The sequence below is a fragment of the Balaenoptera borealis genome, assembly GCF_965194805.1.
Source record: "Balaenoptera borealis genome assembly, chromosome: X".
In the NCBI taxonomy this organism is placed as follows: Eukaryota; Metazoa; Chordata; class Mammalia; order Artiodactyla; family Balaenopteridae; genus Balaenoptera; species Balaenoptera borealis.
Genome location: NC_138881.1, coordinates 126,467,151 through 126,491,715, shown reverse-complemented (window position 1 = coordinate 126,491,715; position 24,565 = coordinate 126,467,151). Strand labels below are relative to the sequence as shown.

General features: G+C 36.8%; 1 protein-coding gene across 2 annotated transcripts in view; it reads left to right on the top strand.

The window, feature by feature from the left end:
- The window catches only part of GABRA3 (gamma-aminobutyric acid type A receptor subunit alpha3), a 606,794-nt gene that overhangs the window by 457,204 nt on the left and 125,025 nt on the right, over nt 1–24,565 (top strand). For both annotated transcript variants that reach the window (XM_082376147.1, XM_082376148.1), the window contains exon 3: nt 22,413–22,534. In XM_082376147.1, the coding sequence (XP_082232273.1) occupies nt 22,413–22,534 (122 nt within the window). The remainder of the gene's footprint in view (nt 1–22,412; nt 22,535–24,565) is intronic.

Here is a 24,565-nt window from a genome sequence, read left to right as displayed (position 1 = left end):
ATATCTGTCCTATTTAGAGTTACTTAATGACTTTCTATTATCCCTAAAGTCCCAACTCCTTAATATGATTTTATAAGACCCAGTATGACCCAGCCTCTACCCATTTGTCACCCTTATTTCTAGTCCTCCTGTCACCAAACTCTATGTTCTTTAGCTATTTTGAACTTCTTTTGACTTTAAAAGTCAACCTCATTCAGAGAATATCATTACTAGAAATCACCCCCTTAGCCTCTACATATTTCAGTATTACAGAGGATATTTTATTCTTTGGTAGTGTTTGTTGTTGTTTTACATTTGGCTATTGTCCCATATACTTGGAAGCATTAGGACTTGTTCCTAATTATTTTTGCAGAGTTGATTATCTTAATGTACTCTGAGTCTTTCCGTCTTCTATCAGCATTTTCAACAATAATCTCTGGGGCTGAGGGTTACACAACTGGACTGATATGTCCTTAGAAACGTGGCCCATGAGGCCCTTTTTGTTCTTTATCCCAGTGTGGGGAAAAAAAAAGACTAATTCTGTCTTATTAACTTCTCATGTATGTGATTTCATTGGGCATGATAGGTGTTCTAAATAAGATGGAAGTTCTAAATAAATGAATCTTACCTCTTCAAATGTTAAAGCCTTTTTAATTTTAACTCTGAGAATTAAAGTTCTCTAAAAATGTATTGCATGTTATCTAATAATCCTAAACAAGGATTTTGAACAGAACAGTCCCACTTCTTGGTGACTCTCTGATCATCATAAAGAGCATTCATTGTATTTATCCTATATCTGCTTTTTTTCTTTTTGTGTCTCCATCCTCAGTGTCAGTTGTCACCTCTCCTGTTTACATTGGTTTGCTTATGTCCTGTTGGTGCTTAGAAAATCAGATAAACAAGCCTTTTAATAATTATATTAAAGAGAAGGCCAAAACATCCTGCTTGAAAAAGCAGAGACTGTTGAGGAGTACTGGTTTATTGACCAGTACTTTGTTGAAATCATGTTCTAAATGCAATTGTTCTCAATGTTTGGTATGTGTAAGCAAGGAAGCAGTCTCCACACCTGGAGAATTTGATTTAGTAGCTCTGAGGATAGTGCCTAAAATTTGCATTTTTATCAAGTGCCCCACATGATTCTGATGTAAGGAATCTTCGAACAATACTTTGGGGACACAGTCCTTGTTTTCAAAGAACTTACAGTATAGTTAGGAATATGGGATTCTGAAATTTTAGAATAGCAGACATGGGAAAATGCATAGAGAGCATATAGTCTGATTCCTCATTTTGTGCATGAAGAAATTGAGTTCCAGAAAAGGAAATTTACTTTTCTAAGACTTTACAGAAAATTAATAGTAGAGCTAGGTCTAGAACACCAGTCTCTGATTCCAAGTCCCATATTTTTAAAGAAAAGCTACAGGGAACAATTTCAGCTTCATGTAATAAAGGAATTTCTCATACTCCTGCTTCCTTGTTTGACCATTAACAAATGAGAACTATATGTGTGAACAGTGTTAGGTTGGAGCATTATGAAAATGTCATTTCTCTGGGTCAAAATGGTTGAATATAAGCAATTTCATGATGGGTCAACCTCAGTAGCAAGTAAATGCCAAATGGATATTCTGTCCAGGTCTGACTGCGATTTGTTGAAACTTGAGATGTGTATCAGTCAGGATCCCAAAGAATACAGATGGGACATTTCAAATAAGACTATTTGAGGAGGGTACATTTGCAAAGGACCTAATAGTAAAGGTATGGTCTGGGTGTAGATACACCCCCAACAGATACAGCAAGAACCTAAGGCCAGCAGTAGGTACATCATGTAAAACAAGTTTACTTAAGAGGTGAAGAGATCTTTAGTGGAGGAGATTTCACAGGGAGAGAGCCAAGAGATTACATACCCAGACTTTCCCTTCTTTTTCCCTCTGTCTTCTGAAGCCAGAGGCTGTGGCAGCCCTGTTGATATAGTTCATATAGTTTACCCTTATAAGAAAGAGAACAGGGTGAAGAGTGCATAATATATCTGGAAGGGGAAATGAAAGACACTGGGCACAAGGCTGTACATTTACATGACACCATATCACCACTTTTTCTGCATCAAGATTACATAGTGCTGGCAGTGGTGAGAGCAGATACTGTGAATTTAAGAGGAAATGGTTGAACTGTTGATTCATTGTCTCTTTGTCACATTCATAGTCTGACTTGGTGCCATGTTCCATAGGTCCTCGTAAGTGTCTGCTTTCATTGTGAAATATATTTTCTCAGTTATCTTAATCTCAGAATAAACTGGCACCTGTGGCCACACATGTAAATACTAAGTTACTAAGAGAAACATGAAAGACTTGGTTTTTATTTTACTTTAACTCAGTGAATAATGTGGACAGGCGTGGCACATGTTGAGTGGGAATGTCTCAAGCTAATTTTGACTTGAATTATAAGTATGCAAAGTCTAATCTCTTCCATGTGTATATAATCTCTATTATGGAATCAATACATTAATACTTTTACCATTCAATCACCAAATCTTAAAATTTAAGCATCAGATGTGGGACCTGAGAAGCTGTAAGTCCTAAGCTCCTACCCTGATCAAGAATCCCTCTTGCATTATGCTTTATGATTGACCTACCAGTTTGAATCCCTCCAGTAGTAAACTGCATTATTACCACGGGCATATAGCTCTAGGGATTGGAAAATGCTTCCTAAATTGAGCAGAAGTCCACCTTCCTCTAATGCCTACCAGTTTTAGGTCCCTGTGGCACTTGCTTCCTTTTCCACATAACAGGTCTCAGAGCTACTCCATGCTTTCTTGTCTACAGGATAACTCTTATTACTTTCAACTATTCTCCTGACATGATACGATTTTCCAGACATTGCTTAAAACTGAACACTCTCCTTTGTTCTCTAATTAGATTTTTTTGAAACTTAGTTCAATACTTTATTCTTATTTATAGTTTTAATATCCTATCATGTTACTTTAAAACTTATGTTTAAATAACTCTTACATGTACCAAACACTATTCTAAGTGCTTTACATAGGTTAATCCATATAATCCTTATAACAGACCTGCTACCTAGGTGCTGCTATTATTCCTGTTTCACAGATAAAATATGGAGACACGGAGAGGTCAAGTAACTTGCCAAAGCTCACACAGTTAAAAAGTGGCAGAGCCAGGACTGAAACCCAGACAGTCTGGCTCCAGAGTACACGCTATTAATTGCTACAATGTATTGCTTTTCATGTGTTTGGTCACTTTTAAGTATGAATTAGGCACATGTCCATTTATTTTGTGTACATGAACATTTACTTATGTATAGTAATCCCTCAGTCTCTGAATACTTAATATCTCAGCCACATGACTGCCTAGCCTGTGCTAAAATGGGACAAATGTAATTTTCTTATAGGACCTAGAGGAATAAGAAATATCATTTTCCATTTTGAAGTAGAAGTGTAGAATTTGTAACACAGGGCAGAGCTGGACATTTGAAGCCAGGACCAAGAATATTTGGTAGATGACACTATGACTTCCTATTGTATCATGTCAGGAGGCAAGGTCGTCTCAGTATTACTGATGCTAAATGTGATCTCTTGGTTAAGGTAATGACTGTCAGGACTCTCCATTGTAAGGATACTAGTCACTAGGATTGATTGAGAGATTTGAGGCCGTGACCAGCTCTTTGCTTTGGTCATGGCCGTGGTTGTGGGGTAGAGAGTAAATAATAGTGGGGAAGAGAATATGCCTAGTACTGTAGTTTCCCTTCTTTTGTGTCATAATTCTTTTCTCCACATAGGCAGTGTTATAAATGGTTCTCAGGCTGGCGTATGAAAGTCCACTTAATGAGCAATGTTGCTGAAATAGTGCTCATGCATTGGCAATTACAATCATTCAGATAAATTATGAGAAATAAAGACTTGTGTAGCCTTGCCTGGAAAAGTAGCTACCCTTTATGGCATTGTTTCAAAGGAAGAATGTACCTTTAATTCTTTGCAAACTTTGGAATACAACCCATCTTAAGTTGGGGTACGCCTGCTGATGTTCACATATGAAATCATATCTCTAAGGTCTAGTACCTTGTTATTTAATCATTCACAAGATACAGTAGTCAGATCTTCTCGTGTGTTTCTGTGAAGCAGTGGCTTTTAGTTACTAAGAAGGTATGAAGGACTTGGTTTTTATTTTACTTTAATTCAGCAAATAGTGTGAACAGGTGGACCACATAGCGAATGGGTGTGTCTTAAGCTAATACTTCTTTAGTTTCATTACCAGTCTATAGAAGCCATTTAAGAAAAAGAAAGTTGTCTTTTTGAGATAGATTGGACATATTCTAGTGAAAAATCAGTTGATTCTTTTTTCTTTAAGTGGCTTCTGTAAAAACATTAGAATGTATGTTATTGAATTCCAGGTGTTTCTCATTCCCTTCCCAGTATATAACTGGTATCCCTAGTGCTGAATTTTTAGCTAGACCTTTCCACTTATTGGAATGACTGGACTTGGAATATGAAAACATGGGGAGTATTGGGAAATGGTGAATAATCTTATATGGCTATGATTTCTGGTCAGAAAGAGAAGTGGTGGAATTTACACCTGTAAAAGTATATTGGGAATAGATTGCAGATTCACAGAAAGCCATGAATATCGGCCAAGGAGTTGGATTTTATTTGGTAACCATGAAGACTTATGAAAGGTCTGTGAGCATTGCAGATATATGATCTGAAAAGGAATTTTTAGAAATACTTTTTTTAAATTGAGATATAATTGACATATAACATTGTGTAAGTTTAAGGTGTAAAATGTTTTGGTTTGATACATTTATATATTGCAATATGATTATAGTAGAGTTAGCTAATGCCTTTATGATGTCACATATTTATCATTTCTTTTGTGTTGAGAACAGTTAAGATTTACTCTCTTAGTAACCTTGAAGTTTATAATATAGTATTGTTGACTATAATCACTATGTTATATATTAGAGCTCCAGAACTTGTTTATCTACTACTTGTAAGTTTGTACCTTTAAACAACATCTCCCCATTTCCTCACCAACCCTAACCTCTGGTAACTACCATTCTACTATCGTTTGCACAAGTTCGGTTGTTTTAGATTCCACATATAAGTGATATCATACAGTATTTGTCCTTCTCTAACTTATCTCACTTAGCACAATGCCTTCAAGGTCCATCCATGTTGTCACAAATGGCAGGATTGACTTCTTTCTCATACACATGCCATATTCTCTTGTATATGTGTGTGTGTGTTTGTGTGTGTATGTGTATATCTCACATTATCTTTTCCATTGGTGGACACTTAGGTTGTTTCCATACCTTTGCTGTTGTGAATAATGCTGCAGTGAACGTGGGGGTGCAGATATCCCTGTGCAACACTGATTTTAATTCCTCCAGATATATACCCAGAAGTGGAATTTCTGGATAATATGGTAGTACCATATTTACTTTTTGAGTAATAACCATACTGTTTTCCATAATAGCTATACCAATTTACATTCCCACAAAGAGTGCACAAGGGTTCCTATTTCTCCACATCCTTGCCAACATTTGTTATCTCTTGTCTTTTGGATAAAAAGCCATCCTAACCGGCAAGTTGATGTCTCATTGTGGTTTTGATTTGCATTTCCCTGATGATTAGTGATGTTGAACACATTTTCACACAACTGATGGCCATTTTTATGTCTTCTTTGGAAAAACGCCTACTCAGGTCCTTTGCCCATTTTTTAATTGGATTATTTTCCCTTTTGCTATTGAGTTGTATGAGTTCTTTATATATTATGAATATTAATTCCTAATCAGATATATGGTTTGGGAATATTTCCTCCCATTCTGTAGGTTTTCTTTTCCATTTATTGCTTGTTTCCTTTGCTGTTCAGAAGCTTTTTAGTTTAATGTAGGCCAGCTTGTTTATTTTAATTTTTGTTGCCTGTGCTATTGGTGACTTATCCAAGAAATTATTGCCAAGACCAATGTAAAGGCTCTTTTCCCCTATGTTTTCTTCAAGGAGCTTTACAGTTTCAGGTATTACATTTAAATCTTTGATCCATTTCAAGTTAATTTTATGTGAGTGGTGTAAGGTAGGGGTTCAGTTTTATTCTTTTTCAAGTGGATATCCAGTTTTCCCAATATCATTTATTGAAGAGACTGTCCTTTCCCCAATGTGTGTTCTTGGCTCCATCATCAAAAATTAGTCGAGTATATTTGTGAGGTTTTATGTCTGGGCTCTTTATTTTGTTCCACTGATCTATGTGCCTATTTTTATGCCAGTAACATACTGTTTTGATTACTATAGCTTTGTACTATAGCTTGAAATCAGGTATTGTTATACCTCCAGCTTTGCTCTTCTTTCTCAGGATTGCTTTGGCTATTCAGGGTCTTTTGTGGTCTGAAACAAATTGTAGAATAGTTTTTCCTACTTCTGTGAATAGGAATTTCTTTGGAATTTTGACTGGGATTACATTGAATCTGTAGATCATTATGGGTAGTATGGACATATTTACAGTATTAATCTTCAAATCCAGGAACCTGAGACATCTTTTTATTTATTTGTGTCTTCTTTAATCTCTTTCAATCAATGTCTTATAGTTTACAGTGTACAGGTCTTTCACCTCCTTGGTTAAATTTATTCCTCAATATTTCATTATTTTCAATGCTATTGTAAATGAGATTGCTTTCTTAACTTCTCTTTCAGATAATTCATTGTTAGTGTATAGAAATGCAACTGATTTCTGTGTCTTGATTTTGTATCCTAAAACTTTACTGAATTCATTTATTTGTTCTAACAGTTTTTTAGTGGCGTCTTCAGGGTTTTCTACATGTCAGATTATATCATCTGCAAACAGAAATGATTTTACTTCTCCTTTCTGATATGGGTGTTTTTATTTCTTTTTCTTGCCTAATTGCTCTGGCTAGAACTTTTATTATTATGTTGAATACAAATGGTAAGAGTGGGCATCTCTGTCTTGATCATACAGGAAAGAGTTTTAACTTATTACCAGAGTATGATGTTAGCTATGGGTTTGTCATAGATGACCTTTATTATGCTAAGGAACATTCCTTCTATACCCAATTTGATGAACATTTTCATCATGATATGATGTTGTATTTGTCAAATACTTTTTCTGCCTCTGTTGAGATGATTATATCGTATTTATCTTTCATTCTATTAATGTGGTGTATTACATTTGTTGTTTTGCATGTGTTAAACCATCCTTGCATCCCAGGGATAAATCTCACTTGATCATGGTGAATGATTTTTTTAATGTGCTTTTGAAAACAGTTTGCTAATATTTTGTTGAGAATTTTTACATCTTTATCAGGGATATTTGTCTGTAATTTTATTTTCTTGTGTCTTATTTGGCTTTGATATCAGGGTAATGCTGGCTGCATAAAATGAATTTGGGAGTGTTCCCTCCTCTTCAAATGTTTGCAACAGTTTGAGAAAGATTGGTGTTAATTCTTCTTTAAATGTTTGGTAGAATTCACTGGTGAAACCATCTGATCCTTGGCTCTTCTGTGTTTGGGAGTTTTCTGATTACTGATTCAATCTCCTTAATTGTTATGGGTTTCTTTAGATTTTCTATTTATTCATGATTCATTTTTGGTAGGTCATATGTTTCTAGGAATTTATCCATTTCTTCTCGGTCATCCAGTTTGTTGGCATATAATTGTAGTCTCATAATTTTTTATATTTCTGTGCTATCAGTTGTAATGTCTCCTCTTTCATTTCTAGTTTTATTTATTTGAGTCTTCTTTCTTGTTTTCTTAGTTAATCTGGCTAAAGCCTTGCCAATTTTGTTTATCTTTTCAAAGCACCAGCTCTTAGTTTCATTGATCTTTTCTATTGTTTTTCTGGTCTCTATTTCATTTATTTCTGCTCTGATCTTTGATAATTCCTTCCTTCTGTTAACTTTCAGCTTAGTTTGTTCTTCTATTTCTAGCTTATTTGAGATCTTTCTTGTTTCTTAATGTAGGCATTTACTGCTATACACGTCCCTCTGGGAACTGCTTTTGCAGCATCCCACATGTTTCGATATGTTGTGCTTCCATTTTCATTTGTTTCAAAATATTTCTTGATTTCCGTGTTGATTTCTTCTTTAACCCATTTGTTGTTCAGGAGCATGTTGTTCAATCTCTGCATATTTTCAATTTTCCAACGTTCCTCCTGTTATTGGTTTCTAGTTTCATACTTCTGTGGTTAGAAAACATAGTTTTTATGATTTCAATCTTCTTAAATTTGCTAAGACATGTTTTATGATATATTACATGAACTATCCTGGAGAATGTTCTGTGTGTGTTAGAGAAAATGTGTATTCTGCTACTGTTGGATGGAATGTTCTGTAAATGTCTGTTTGGTTTATTTGGTCCAAAGTATCATTCAGATCCATTATTTCCTTATTGATTTTCTATTTGAATGATGGATCCATTGTTGAAAGTGAGGTATTGAAGTCCCCTATTATTATTGCATTGCTGTCTATTTTTCCCTTCAGATCCATTGATAACTGTTTAATATATTTACATGTTACAATATTGAGTGTGCGTGAGTTTACAATTGTTATATCCTTGTGATGAATTGACCCCTTTATCATTATATAATGACCTTCTTGTGTCCTGTTACAGTTTTTGACTTAAAGTCTCTTTTGTCTGATAAAAATATAGCTACCCCTGCTCTCTTTTGATTTCCATTTGCTTGAAATACCTTCATCCCTTCACTTTCAGCCTGTGAGTGTGCTTAATGCTTAAGTGAGCCTCTTATAGGCAGCATATAGATGGGCCTTGGTATTTGTTGTTGTTGTTTATATCCATTTAGCTTCTTTGTGTCTTTTAATTGAAGAATTTAAAACATTTATATTTAAAGAAATGATTGGATAAAGACTTACTATCACTAAATTTTGATAATGATTTCTGATTGTTTTGAAGTTCATTTTGATAATGATTTCTGATTGTTTTGAAGTTCCTTAGTTTCCTTCCTCCTGTCTTGCTGTCTTTCTTTGTTAGTTGATGATTGTTTTAGTGGTTTGCTTTGATTCTTTTCTCTATATTGTTTGTGTATCTATTACAGATTTTTGCTCTGTGGTTACCATGAAGCTTTCATAATACATCTTATAATCATCTATTTTAAGCTTATAACAACTTCAATTGCATAAGAAAGTTTTACACATTCACTTGCCCCCCACAGTTTATATTGATGCCTCACTTTTCATCTTTTTATGTTATGTATCTATCAACATAATATTATAGCTGTAACTATTTTCTTTTTCTCCTATCAGACAAAATGTATTTTATTTTTTATGCTTCTTCAAGATTAACATCTTTTTTTATTTAAAAAATTTTTATTGAAATATGGTTGATTTATAATGTGTTAGTTTCAGGTATACAGCTCAGTAACTCATATATGTATAACTGAGTTATATATATATATATATTCTTTTTTATAATCTCTTCCATTATAGGTTATTACAAGATATTGAATATAGTTCCCTAAGCTATACAGTAGGTCCTTGTTGGTTATCTATTTTATATAGAGTAGTAGGTATATTTTAATCCCAAACTCCTAATTTGTCCCTCCCCCCTTCCCCTTTGGTAACCATAAGTTTGTTTTCTATGTCTGTGAGTCTGCTTCTGTTTTGTAAATAAGTTCATTTGTATCATTTTTTTAGATTCCACATATAAGTGATATCATATGATATTTGTCTTTCTCTGTCTGACTTACTTCACTTAGTATAATCTCTTGGTCCATCTATGTTGCTGCAAGTGGCATTATTTCATTCTTTTCATGGCTGAGAAATATTCCATTGTATGTGTATGTATGTGTATATGCATGTATGTGTGTGTGTATATCTATATATCTCACACCTTCTTTATACATTCATCTGTCAATGGAAAACTTAGGTTGCTTCCATGTCTTGGCTGCTGTAAATAGTGCTAAAATGAACAGTGAGGTGCATGTAACTTTGCAAATTATGGTTTTCTCCGGATATATGCCCAGGAGTGGGATTGTAGGATCAATAATATGGTAGCTGTATTTTTAGTTTATTAAGGAACCTCCATACTGTTCTCCATAGTGGCTGTACCAATTTACATTCCCACCAACAGTGTAGGAGGGTTCCTTTTTCTCCACACCCTCTCCAGCGTTTATTATTTGTAGACATTTTGATGTTGGTCATTCTGACTGGTGTGAGGTGATACTGGTGTGGTATATTGTATTTTGATTTGCATTGCCCTAATACTTAGCAGTGTTGTGCATCTTTTCATGTGTCTTTCCACCAACTGTATGTCTTCTTTGGAGAAATGTCTTTTTAGACCTTCTCCCCTTTTTTTGATTAGGTTGTTTGTTTTTTTGATGTTGAGCTGTATGAGCTGTTTGTATATGTTGAAAATTAATCCCTTTCAATCATATCATTTGCAAATATTTTATTCCATTCTGTAGGTTGTCTTTTTGTTTTGTTTATGGTTTCCTTTGCTGTGCAAAAGCTTTCAAGTTTAATTAGGTCCCATTTGTTTATTTCTGTTTTTATTTCCATTACTCTAGGAGATGGATCCAAAAAGGTATTGCTGCAATTTATGTCAAAGAATATTCTGCCTAAGTTTTCCTCTAGGAGTTTTATAGTATCTGGTCTTATTTTTAGGTCTTTAATCCATTTTGAGTTTATTTTTGTGTATAGTGTGAGGGAGTGTTCTAACTTCATTGATTTACATGTGGCTGTCCAACATTCCCCTGCCACTTGCTGAAGAGACTGTCTTTTCTGCAGTGTATATTCTTGCCTGCTTTGTCATAGATTAATTGACCATATGTGCATGAGTTTATTTCTGGGCTTTCTATCCTGTTCCATTGACCTATGTCTGTTTTAAATACCAGTATACTGTTTTGATTACTGTAGCTTTGTAGTATTATCTGAAGTCAGGGAACCTGATTCCTCCAGTTCCGTTTTTGTTTCTCAAGATTGCCTTGGCTATTCAGGGTCTTTTGTGTTTCCATACAAATTAAAATTTTTTGTTCCATTTCTGTGAAAAATGCCATTTGTAATTTGATGAGGATTGCATTGAATCTGTAGATTGCCTTGCATAGTGTAGTCATTTTGACAATATTAATTCTTCCAATCCAAGAACATGGTTTATCTTTCCATCTGTCTGTGTTGTCCTTGATTTCTTTCATCAGCATCTTACAGTTTTGGGAGTACAGGTCTTTTGCTTCCTTTGGAAGGTTTATTCCTAGGTATTTTATTCTTTTTGATGCAATGGTAAATGGGATTGTTTCCTTAATTTCTCTTTCTGACCTTACATTGTTAGTGTATAGAAATGCAACAGATTTCTCTGTATTAATTTTGTACCCTGCAACTTTACCAAAATAATTGATGAACTCTAGTAGTTTTCTGGTAGCATCTTTAGGACTTTCTATGTATAGTATCATGTCATCTGCAAACAGTGACAGTTTTACTTCTTCTTTTCCAATTTGCACTCCTTTTATTTCTCTTTCTTCTCTGATTTCCATGGCTAAGACTTCCAAAACTATGTTGAATGAAAGTGGTGAGAGTGGACATCCTTGTCTTGTTCCTGATCTTAGAGGAAATGCTTTCAGCTTTTCACCATTGAGTATGATATTACCTGTGGGTTTGTCATATATGGCCTTTATTATGTTGAGGAAAGTTCCCTCTATGCCTACTTTCTGCAGGGCTTTTATCATAAATGGGTGTTGAATTTTGTCGAAAGCTTTTTCTGTATCTCTTGAGATGATCATATGGTTTTTCTCCTTCAATTTGGTAATATGGTGTATCACGTTGATTGATTTGCGTATATTGAAGAATCCTTGCATTCCTGGAATAAACCACACTTGATCATGTTGTATGATCCTTTTAATGTGCTGTTGGATTCTGTTTGCTAGTATTTTGTTGAGGATTTTTGCATCTATGTTCATCAGTGATATTGGCCTGTAGTTTTCTTTCTTTGTGACATCTTTGTCTGGTTTTGGTATCAGGGTGATGGTGGCCTCGTAGAATGATTTTGTGAGTGTTCCTCCTTCTGCTGTATTTTGGAAGAGTTTGAGAAGGATAGGTATTAGCTCTTCTCTAAATGTTTGATAGAATTCGCCTGTGAAGCCATCTGGTCCTGGGCTTTTGTTTGTTGGAAGATTTTTAATCACAGTTTCAATTTCAGTGCTTGTGATTGGTCTGTTCATATTTTCTATTTCTTCCTGGTTCTGTCTCGGCACGTTGTGCATTTCTAAGAATTTGTCCATTTCTTCCAGATTGTCCATTTTATTGGCATAGAGTTGCTTGTAGTAATCTTTCATGATCGTTTGTATTTCTGCAGTGTCAGTTTTTACTTCTCCTTTTTCATTTCTAATTCTATTGATTTGAGTCTTCTCCCTTTTTTTCTTAATGAGTCTGGCTAATGGTTTATCAATTTTGTTTATCTTCTCGAAGAACCAGCTTTTAGTTTCATTGATCTTTGCTATTGTTTCCTTCATTTCTTTCTCATTTATTTCTGATCTGTTCTTTATGATTTCTTTCCTTCTGCTAACTTTGGGGTTTTTTGGTTCTTCTTTCTCTAATTGCTTTAGGTGCAAGGTTAGGTTGTTTATTTGAGATGTTTCCTGTTTCTTGAGGTAGGCTTGTATTGCTATAAACTTCCCTCTTAGAACTGCTTTTGCTGTATCCCATAGGTTTTGGGTCGTCGTGTCTCCATTGTCATTTGTTTGTAGGTATTTTTTGATTTCCTCTTTGATTTCTTCAGTGATCACTTGGTTATGAAGTAGTGTATTGTTTAGCCTCCATGTGTTTGTATTTTTTACAGATCTTTTCCTGTAATTGATATCTAGTCTCATAGTGTTGTGGTCAGAAAAGATACTTGATACGATTTCAATTTTCTTAAATTTACCAAGGCTTGATTTGTGACCCAAGATATGATCTATCCTGGAGAATGTTCCATGAGCACTTGAGAAAAATGTGTATTCTGTTGTTTTTGGATGGAATGTCCTATAAATATCAATTAAGTCCATCTTGTTTAATGTATCATTTAAAGCTTGTGTTTCCTTATTTATTTTCATTTTGGATGATCTGTCCATTGGTGAAAGTGGGGTGTTAAAGTCCCCTACTATGATTGTATTACTGTCGATTTCCCCTTTTATGGCTGTTAGTATTTGCCTTATGTATTAAGGTGCTCCTATGTTGGGTGCATAAATATTTACAATTGTTATATCTTCTTCTTGGATTGATCCCTTGATCATTATGTAGTGTCCTTCTTTGTCTCTTGTAATAGTCTTTATTTTAAAGTCTATTTTGTCTGATATGAGTATTACTCCTCCAGCTTTCTTTTGATTTCCATTTGCATGGAATACCTTTTCCATCCCCTCACTTTCAGTCTGTATGTGTCTGTAGTTCTGAAGTGGGTCTCTTGTACACAGCATTTATACAGGTCTTGTTTTTGTATCCATTCAGCCAGTCTATGTCTTTTTGTTGGAGCATTTAATCCGTTTAAATTTAGGTAATTATTGATATGTATATTCTTACTGCCATTTTGTTAATTGTTTTGGATTTGTTTTTGTAGGTCTTTTTTCTTCCTTTCCTCTTTTGTTCTCTTGTGATTTGATGACTTTTTTAGTGTTGTGTTTGGATTACTATTTCTTATTTGTGTATATATCTATTATATATTTTTGGTTTGTGTTTACCTTGAGGTTTCAATATAACAATCTACATATATGCATGATTGTTTTAAATTGCTGATCTCTTAATTTCAAATGCATTGGAAATATCCAGCATCTGTACTCTCCTCCTCTCACGATTACTGGTTTAGATATCATATTTGTGTGTGGATGATTTCCTACCTTTATTGTATGTTTGCCTTTATTAGTGAGCTTTCCCATTTTATAATTTTCTTGTTTCTAGTTGTGGCCTTTTCTTTTCCGCCTACAGAAGTTCCTTTAGCATTTGTTGTAAAGCTAGTTTGGTGGTGCTGAATTTTTTTAGCTTTTGCTTGTCTGTAAAGCTTTTGATGTCTCCATCGAATCTGAATGAGAGCCTTGCTGGGTAGAGTATTTTTGGTTGTAGGTTTTTCCCTTTCATCACTTAAAATATATCATGCCACTCCCTTCTGGCCTGCAGAGTTTCTGCTGAAAAATCAGCTGATAACCTTATGGGGTTTCCCTTGTATGTTATTTGTTGCTTTTAAAATTTTCTCTTTATCTTAATTTTTGTCAATTTGATTACTGTGTGTCTCAGCATGTTCCTCCTTTGCTTGATCCTGTATGGTACTCTCTGTGATTCCTGGACTTGTGTGACTGCTTCCTTTCCCATGTTAGGGATGTTTTCAGCTATTCTCTTTTCAAATATCTTCTCAGGTCCTTTCTCTCTCTCTACTCTTTCTGGGATCCTTATAATGTGAATATTGTTGCATTTGACATTGCCCCAGAAATCTCTTAAACTGTGCTCATTTTTTTCATTCTTTTTTCTTTATTCTGTTCCATGGCAGTTATTTCCACCACTCTGTCTTCCAGCTCATGTATCCCTTCTTCTGCCTCATTTATTCTGCTATTGATTCCTTCTAGCATATTTTTCAGTAATTTCAGTTATTGTATTCTTCAACTGTTCAGTTGTTTTTTATTTTTTCTAATTCTTTGTTAAAAACTTCTTGTAACTTCTTACTCTGTGCATCCATTATTTTCGCATGATCTTGGATCATCTTTATGATCATTACTTTGAATTCTTTATCTGGTAAATTGCCTACCTCCATGTCACTTAGTCATTCTTTTGGGGTTTTATCTTATTCCTTCGTCTGCAACATATTCCTCTGCTGTCTCATTTTTTCTAAACCTTCTATTTGTATTTTTATGTATGTGGATGGTTAGTTATGTTTCTCCAGCTTGGAGAAGTGGCCATCTGTATGGGATTTGCTATATGCCCCAGTAGTACTCTCTTATCACCCATGGGCCAGGGACCAGCTGGTCCCAAGGTAGATTCTGACCTGTGTTTGCGAACTCAGTTCCACAGGCTGTGAGACTGTATATTTCTTGCTTCTGGTGTCTGCCCCCTGGTGGGTGAGGCTGGTCTAGAGGTTCCTGCAGGCTTCCTGGTGGGAGGGACTGGTGCTTGCCCACTGTTGGGTGGAGTTGGGTCTTGGTCCTCTGGTGGGCAGTGCCATGTCAAGGGGAGTGTCTAGAGGTGGCTGTGAGCTCAAGAAGCCTTTAGGCAGCCTGTCTGTTGATGGATGGGACTGTGTTCCTGCCCCGTTGGCTGTTTGGCCCGAAGTGTCCCAGCACTGCAGTCTACAGGCTGTCGAATTGGGCCAGGTCTTGGTGCTAACGTCCAAGCAAGATGTAAGCCTTCAGATGGGTACCCCCAGGTATGTTCACCTCCAGATTTTATGTCCCCAGAAAACCACAGTTGCCCTCTGCCTCCTCAGGAGACCCTCCAAGACCAGCAAATAGGGCTGCCCCAGGCTCCTATGAAGTCACTGCTTTTGCCCTGTGTCCCGGTGCATGCAAGACCTTGTGTGTGTCCTCCAAGAGTGGAGTCTCTGTTTCCCCTCTGTTTTTAAATTTTGTTTTATATTGGTGTATAGCTGGTTAACAATGTTGTGTTAGTTTTGGGTGTACAGCATAGTGATTCAGTTATACATATACCTGTATCTATTCTTTTTAAAGTTCTTTTCCCATTTAGGTTATTACAAAATATTGAGCTATACAGCACTTTTTTTCACTCTAATTTCTAATTTCTTTCTTTTAATTCTCCTCTGACTGGATAATATCAAACTATCTGTCTTCAAGCTCACAGATTCTTTCTTCTGCCTGATAGAGCATACTGTTGAAGCTGTCTATTGCATTTTTCATTTTATCCATTGTATTCATCTTCAGAACTTCTGTTTGGTTCATTTTTTAAAAATTTCTGTTTCTTTGTTGAGTTTCTCATTTTGTTCATGTATTGTTTTCCTGAGTACATTGATTTGTCTATCTGTGTTCACTTGAATCTCATTGAGCATCCTTAAAATTATTATTATTATTAATTATACACACAAAAATTCAGGCTGGTTGTTACCTATAGGGGAACAGGAGGGGCTGGGTTGGATTAGAAAAGTACACACAGGGGCTTTTGGGGTTCTGGTTATTTGGTTACATAGAGGTTCACTTTATAATAATTGAACACTATGCAGATATGCATTTTTATACTTTTCTCAATGTACAGTTCACAAATGTCTAAAATATAAAACTTTTATGAATTTTAAAATTGTACAACAATGATGTCAAATTATACATATACTTTTGAAGCCCAATGTTATTCAGATTTTTGATTTTGGGCTTTATCTGGCTTGATACATGTCAATCTAATTTATTCATTTTCATTGCTGTCTAGGATCATATGCATAAGCCAGAGTTTACACTTTCATTCTCTATCTGAGCAAGCGTTATTTCATATTTATGTTTTGCAATTAAAACAGTACATTAGAGAAAACTTGGTACTTTCCTCCTTATGGTCAAGTGAGAAGGTTTCTATTAGAGTCAAATGGACTTGAAATTGCTGAGTCACAAGGACAGTACATCTCCAACTCCATTAGATCCTGTCAAATTGCTCCTGGAAGTAATTGCATCATCTGACCCTCAGAATAATTCCTGGTCCCTACACATTCCCCAGTATTTGCTATTACCAACCTTTTCAGCCTTTGCACATATGCTGGCTATGAGATGAATCCCCTTGGTGTTTTAACTTGCATCTTCCCAGTTACTAGTAACGTTGAGCATCTTTTCTTGTGTGTCTTGACATTTCTGGATCCTCTTTCATGAACCATCTGTTCTTATCCCTTGCCCATTTTCAATTGAGCTGTTTCTCTTTTTCTAATTGGCATGTAGGAGTTCTTTATATTTTGAATTCTTTTTCAGATAACTCACAGATCTCCATTTCTTTGGGCTCAGTTATTGGAGTATTATTTTGTTCCTTTAGTGGTATCACATTTCCTTACTTTTTCATGTTTCTGATGGGTTTGCATTGATGTCTGTGCATTTAAGGGTGCACTCACCTCTTCCATTCTTTTTGGACTGGCTACAGTAGTGAAAGACTTTCACCTGGAGGTAGTTTTAAAAGGCACCAGCTGGGTGGGATGCAGCCTCCTTGGTTCCTGGGGAGGCACAGTGGTGTAGTCTCCATGCTGCTCCATTGGCAGACATTGACATTGGCCAGACTGTGGGGGTCTTCTGTGGCCAAGGCTGCAGAGGACCTGCAGGTGGCAATGGCAGATAGGTCTATTGGAATCTTCAGAGGCTAAGGCTACTGGGGTCTTCCTGTTCTCACCCCTTATTTTTTTGCCCATGGGAGGATGTTCTATCTGAGGAGATCCTTCTCAATGCCTGGTCTGGCATGCTGACACACAGAGCCCTCAGAGCCAATGCCCGAGGATCCAGTGCACATGGGACTAACACAGCACCTGGGTTCTGGAGCACAGGTGCACTTGCTGCAGCTATATCACTGGTTTCTAGGGTGTGGGCATGTGTAGATATCCCATGGAACCAGTACCTGGGTCTCAGGGACTCACCACTGTGACTCTGGCTGGTAGGGAGAGGGCAGAATGCAGCAGTGGCACAAGCCATGGGATGACAAGGTACAATGGTGGCTTGAGCCCAGGGACCAGGGTACAGTAGTAGCATAGCCTGGGGATGGTGGGCCAAAGTTTCAACTCTGGCCCCAGGGGGAAGTTGCAGGATAGCAATAACACAACTCTGGTAGTAGTCTGTTAAAGCTATGTGTTGGGATCCAGGGACCTGGGCACAGGGCAGTGGCAGCACAGTGTTGGCAATGATGGTCAGAGCTGTGACCTGGAACCCAGGGGATGGGGCTCAGGGCAGTGGCTACCTAGTCCCAGCTATCATGTGTCAGAGCCCTAACCTGAAACCTGAGGGGAGAGCTCAGGTCAGTGGTAACACACCTGGGAATGATGTTTCAAAGCATTGATCTGGGATGGGGGGCGGTGGAGAGCTCAGGGTAGAGGTAGCCTGGTTTCAGCAGTGATGGACCAGAGCCACAACCTGGAATCCAGAGTTCAGGGTTCAGGGCAGTGGAGCCCACCTCAGCAATGACAGTTCAGAGTCTTGACCTCGGATGGGGGTGTGTGGCCCAGGGCAGCATCTGCATCCCATGCAATGAAGACCCAGAGCCACAACCTGGAATGCAATGGGTGCGTCCCAGATGGCAGCATCAGGACCCTGATAATGGAGGTCTAAGAGTGACTTGGGACCCAAGAGGTGGGGCTCAGGGCAATTTTAGCACCACTGGCAATGATGATTCAGAGCCTTGTCCTGGAACCTGGTGGGTGGGACTCAGGGCAGCAGCAGCAAAGCCTGGATAATGGCAGCCAAAGTGTGACTTATAACCAAGGGGGCTAGGCCAGGGCAGAAGAGGCTTCCTGGTGAAGGTGGGACAAAGCCTTGACCTGCAGCCAGGGGAGGGTGAAGAGCAGAGGCAGCTCCAATCTCATATATGGCAAGATGCTGTGACATCTGATTCCTAAGAGTGGGGTACAGCAGCAGCTGGGGACGCTGAGGGCAAGTCTCACCTCAGTGACAGCTCCAGGGAGTAGAGATGCAGAGGGGGCCACTCCATTTCATCAACTGACATCAGAATCAGGAAAGACTGTGGGAGACCTCTGTAGCAAAAGCTGCAAATGTCCACAATGGTGAGACTTGCTGGGGTTCTCCTGCCCTCCTTCTCCCTGTGTGGTGAACTTCCTCAGAGGTGATTCTTCCAGGTGAAGAGCAGGTCCTGACTGGGAGATGAGGTGACATAGGTAACATGCTTCCTGCACTTTTCTATGTGGCCATCCTTGATTTTTGAGCTCCTCAGGTTTTTGCTACTGCTTCTTTGTTTTCTAGAGCTTTCCCTTAGCTGTTTTCTTCAGTTTGTAGTTATTTATTGTTCTTATGGATTTGTGTGTGTATGTGTGTGTGTGTGTGTGTGTGTGTGTGTGTGTGTGTGTAAGGGGGAGACGAGCTTTGAGACCTCTCCATCTTGTTGACATTACCTTCTGCATAGTAATTTTGAATTTTCTTTATTTTAAAAATCTGTTCTCCCCCAGGAGATATACAGTATTAGGGGAAATGCCATCCTTTTAATGAAGTAAATTTATCCTCTCTTCGGGTTGTTTTATGAACTGTATCAGCAACTCCACATCTGTGCCTCTTCTGCTTCCCCCTGACATAAACACATCAGGGTCCTTCCTCAATGTAGTTGAACTAATACTATTACTTATTACTTACCCTGAACTTAATCACTCGGTGAGCTTAACTTTTCCCATAGCATAGAAGTGCATGTCTTTCATAGGTGTCTCATTACATTTTCAGGAGTTTGCGGGAAAAGGAATGATCAACCTCAATGTATGTTGAGCTTTACCATTTACAAAGCAATTTTATGTTTATTATCTTATTTACTTATTTCTTCCAAAAGCATTATAAGTTGGGGAATTATCTCTATTTCACATGCAAGGAAATAGTTCACATGATCAGTTAGTGGCAGTCAGGACTAAAACTCTGTTCATTTGACCCTAGTTCTTTGGATTTACCACTATTCCATTTTTAAGACTAGAAAAATGACTAAACTTGCCTAACCTATAGATACTGTATTAGTAACATCATTTTCATTTTTAATGATGCATTATTAATATCATATTTAGTCCAGCCAGTAATGACAGATATAAGGCAAAACAAGCATGGTTATTGCATCAGTCTCATCAACTTAATAAGCATGTGGCTTTAAACAATCCCTTTCTTTTGTTGGTGTCTTAGGTTGTCCATCTGTAAAATGAAGGGAAATAATTACATGATCTCTAAGGTCCTCCATAATCCTGACATACTATGATTCTTTGTTGTTCCCCCAGACTATTTTGGATGGGTACAAACTACAGAATCTTCAGCTTGTTGCAGTTCAGTTATTTAAGAAGAGAGAGTTCTAACTTGGGTTCTAGATTAAACAAGATTCCAGCTCCCCCTGCAATAATTTACCACATAAGAAAAAAAATTTATCAGTAATCAAGTGCAAAATCATAGAGAAATCTGTTGAAAATTGTTTTGGAATGATACTTAGCATTGATTTTTGACTTAAATTTTAAAAGTTATTAGTGAAGAATGCTGCTATCATATCAACACAGAATCAGCAAGGGATGGAAATGCATCATCAAGGAAGTTATTATTTCAGTAAGAGAGGCAGCACAGTATATTGGCCTTATATTCAGGAATTCTGGATCCAAATTTTAACTTCTCCATTAACACTCAGTGTGGTTAAAACTTATGTTCAGGGACTTTACAATTCCCATCTATAAATCCACCTGGAGTGGATATCTCTGAAGCCCTTTATAGCTTGCTATGACTCTGTGAAGATTCTACTTTTTATCCCCTTCCAGTAATCAAAAAATTGGCTTTTCATTCCATTCATAGACCTATTTCCCAGAAATCAAACTAGGCTAACCAGGGTCAAGATTCCCCGCAGTGAGAGTTAAGGGAAAATGAGAAAGAGGTTTTCACAAAATCAATTGAGCTCCCGTAGTCTCTCTCCCCACAGCCCATGTAAGATGGATTCAGAATATTGGTGATTAAGTCAAATGTGAGCCAAGACCTGACAGGGTGTCTGTTTTTATCTCTTCAGCATATTGATGTCAGTTTGTTAGCTCTGCACTACAGTTTCCTTCTTTCTTCCCCCTTCCAAATGAGGTAGCTGTATCACTTCTGGTACTCTTCACTAAACCAGCCAATCACCTCTAGTCTTCACTGGTTTCCAGTGCTTCTTGACCAAAGCTTTCCTTATGGCTTTGGCTGATGGGGGTGCCAATATTTTGTTGTGACTATTTACATTTGAACTATGCATTCGAGTACATAAACTACTATTTTACAAAAGAGAAAACAAACTTTGAATACTTCTAGATATTAAGTATTAAGTCTGGAAATTTTAATGTATTATTTATTATTGATACAACATATCAGTGAAGTTATTTTAATTTTAAAGATGAGAAAGCTATTACTAGAGGTGTTATGTGACTTGCTTAAGGTCACTCAACTAATAAATTCAAATTCATGTCTCCAGACTTTTTAAGCCTAGATCGCTTTTTCATTCTACGTGTATCTATTTTATCATTTGAGTCTCTCAGAACACCTGTAAGCAGGGGAGAGATTACCTTGTTTTATCTTTTTTTTAATACTCTGTTTTTTTCTATAGGCACATAGTTGATGCTCATTAAAGATGCATTGAATGATTATGTGAATTGAATTAGGTTTATGAACTAAGGAATTTGGGTTCAAAATGACTTTTCAAAGTTTATCAGCTAGGGAGTGGCAGTTTAGAGTGAGAACTATTCAATTCAGATGTTCCTACTATTTTGGCGGGAAGACATATTGACTGCCTCTCAAGATTCCTTCTAACTGTTAACCTGTCTCTTATTGCCCCGATTAACTGGATGCTATGAATAGTTATTATATATCTATTAATGGCAACCTTCTGGGTCCAAAGTAAGAATGGGTAAAACTGAGACCTATAGGACTATAATTTGCTTAATTGTCTACTCCAAATCACGAATACACCTGGCACTAGGATGTAAGATTCCTGACTTCTAGATTATTACTTGATTCTACACCATGCTTCTTGACCCTTGGCAACAGCCATTTCCTTCACTATATCTCTTTTCCCAAAACTACCCAGGGCCTTTCTTTATTTCTAGTCTCGTCAAACCACACCAAGCTCCTCCTCATAAAGTGAAAGCATTAGTCACAGCCTCGGCCTGATTAGGTGATTAGTAAAGTGCCTACTGCTTGGAAAGGCTTGTAGAAGGCATCCACACTGTATAAGCAGAAGGTAGCTGAGGGTCTCTAGAAAATCAGAAAATTTGGATTATAGTTCTATCTCTGACCCTCACTAGCAATACGACTGTGGGCAAATTTGGTGTTCTCTCTGAGCTTATTTCCCCATGTATGAAATGAAAGAAATTAGGAATCTCTTAAGAGTTCTGGTAGCTTTAACATTTAATGAACTGCTATTGCTTTGTTGCCCTATCTCCATAGGGTGAGAGATAGGTAGATTACATGTAATTCAAAGGTCTTTCTGGCTCTGTTGTCTTGTGAACCTGTGTTTCTCTAGGCTAGAAAAGGGGTAAGTTAACAAAATTTTCCTTTTTTTTTTGAGGCCCTTTTGTTCATGAAACAAAATGTGATAAATCAACTTTATGCCAGGTATTATTCCCACAGATATCCTGTCCAAGATTTCTACTGGTGTTTCTCCACTGCTGGGTTGGGGCTGGACTGTATGTTTGGTAAAGCTCATGCCAAAGTGCTTGCTGGTTTGGTTGAGGTACAAAGCTATTTAATTGGCCCAGTCTACTGATTGACATTTTCTTGAATTAAAGTGTTAGACATGTAATTGTTTGCTATTAAGAACTATTATTTTGTGTCTCTTTTTCTTCCACCGCCTCAGACTCTCTCCGAAGCATGCTCCAGATATTCCTGATGACAGCACCGACAACATCACTATATTCACCAGAATCTTGGATCGTCTTCTGGATGGCTATGACAACCGGCTGCGACCTGGGCTTGGAGGTCAGTTATTGTTTCAAGATCTTCTTGGCTATTGTCATCTGAAAAGATTCTTAAGGTACCTTCAATAGTGTCTTGATCAATGAGGTTAGTGTAAAGCTGAGTTTCTTCCCTCTGAGCACTGGAAATTAGTTCTAATCCTTCATTTCAATGGTCAGTCTCTCTGGTCTGGTTTTGGAAGGTTCCAAATTTCACTTAGGTAAATGCATATAGGGTATTAAACCATAACATTGGGCCACACCCATTTCTGGTAATAAAATACCAATCCCTGCCTGGATGGCAGGTGTGTCCCAGGAGCAGCTGGGAAACATGTCTTTGTTCTAAAAACACTGAGCACATATCAGCCTGATATTCCAAAGAGGAGAAATCTGTTGGCTAGATTGGATCTCAGTTTAGTATGATCAGCAATATGATCGCAATGAAGTAAATGCATTATAATACCTCATGGACCATATTGAAAGGACAAGTATGCCAATGTATTTATGTTTTTTTCCTGAACCATTTGAGAATTAGATGCAGATATCATAACCCTTTATCCCTAAATACTTCAGTGTGTATTTTCTTAGAACAAAGAAGTTATTTTATAAAATTACAATGAAATTATAATTTCAGAAAATGTGACCTGACATAATACTATTTTCTAATCTGTAGTCCATATTCAACTTTTGCCAATTATCTACATTTATTATATGATATTCTATTGTAATAAAACCCTTTCCTTCTCTTTAGTTAATTAGGTAGCTATCAGCATGAACAGATGGATTCTTATTTCATTCAATGAATTGTAATCCATTAATATTATTATATATTATTATCTATTTTTATCAATTTTTGTTCATAATTTCCCGTGTTTGCTTAGTGGGAGCCTATTAAAGCTGACTTTTGATATAGTCTCATTTTTGAGCACTTTGTGACTTTATGGCATAACAGTATATTCCAGACTTAACTTGTACTCTCCCTTATTCAGCCTTATAATCAATCATTTTTTCCAAGAAGAAACAGGATCTTTTTGTGTGGGAAATTATATTTAAAATCCAACTTCTGTGTGCTAGGTATTTTCATTGTTACTGGGTGTCATTTGCTTCTAGGACCTTTCAGTGGACAGAATTGAGAAAATAGAAAATTACATATATACATATACACACACCTGTATATATTCATATATATACATATAAACATATATACAAATATGTGTATAAATGTAGACATATATGTGTACATGCATGTGTAATGAGTCTATACTGATACTGCTAATTCCAATAGAACAAATTATTCTTCATTGATTTACTAATTTGTTTTATCCTACAATATACATAAAATAGTAAATAGTGTTGGAATTACTATACCTATACCACTATAATAAACTCAATTATTAATTAAAGTTAAAGATATGTTTGCATGGTCTTTTTTTGGTGTTGTTTGTTTTTAGATGAAGGCTATATGGCTCTTGCTTTAATATAAATAATAGATTGGAACAGGGCAGTATTGGAGGAAGAGAAGACCAGTCACAAATTGATTTCAGTTGTCCAGGATGAAGGTGATGATTGTGGGAATGTAGAGAATTTGGTGACTGATTAAATTATGGGATTAGGGGGAAAGGGAGGAGAAAATGATAACCTTTAAGTTCCTGGTTTAGATGACTGAGTGGTGCCATTTTCTAAAATAAGGAGTATTGGAGGAGGAACAGTAGTATTTTGTTTTATTCTGTTTCTTTTGGAGTTTGGTTGGAACAAAGAAGGTAGGGGAAGGAGGTGGAAATTAGTTGTAGACATGCAGAGTTTGAGTACCCATGAAAAATATGCATGGAGCCTTTTGCTCTGGCTAACATGGAGTAACAGGAACCAGATTTATCTTCTTAAAAGACAACTAAGAAATGAACAAACATAGTATGTAGCAGTTATTAGAAATTGAACAAAGGCAGCACAGGACAGTGATTCTTGAAAGAAGGGAAACAAGCTGAGCCGTAGGATTATATCACCTTACTGCCTCGATAAATTTCAGGCTGCAGTGTAGGGAGGGAGAATCCACATAGTG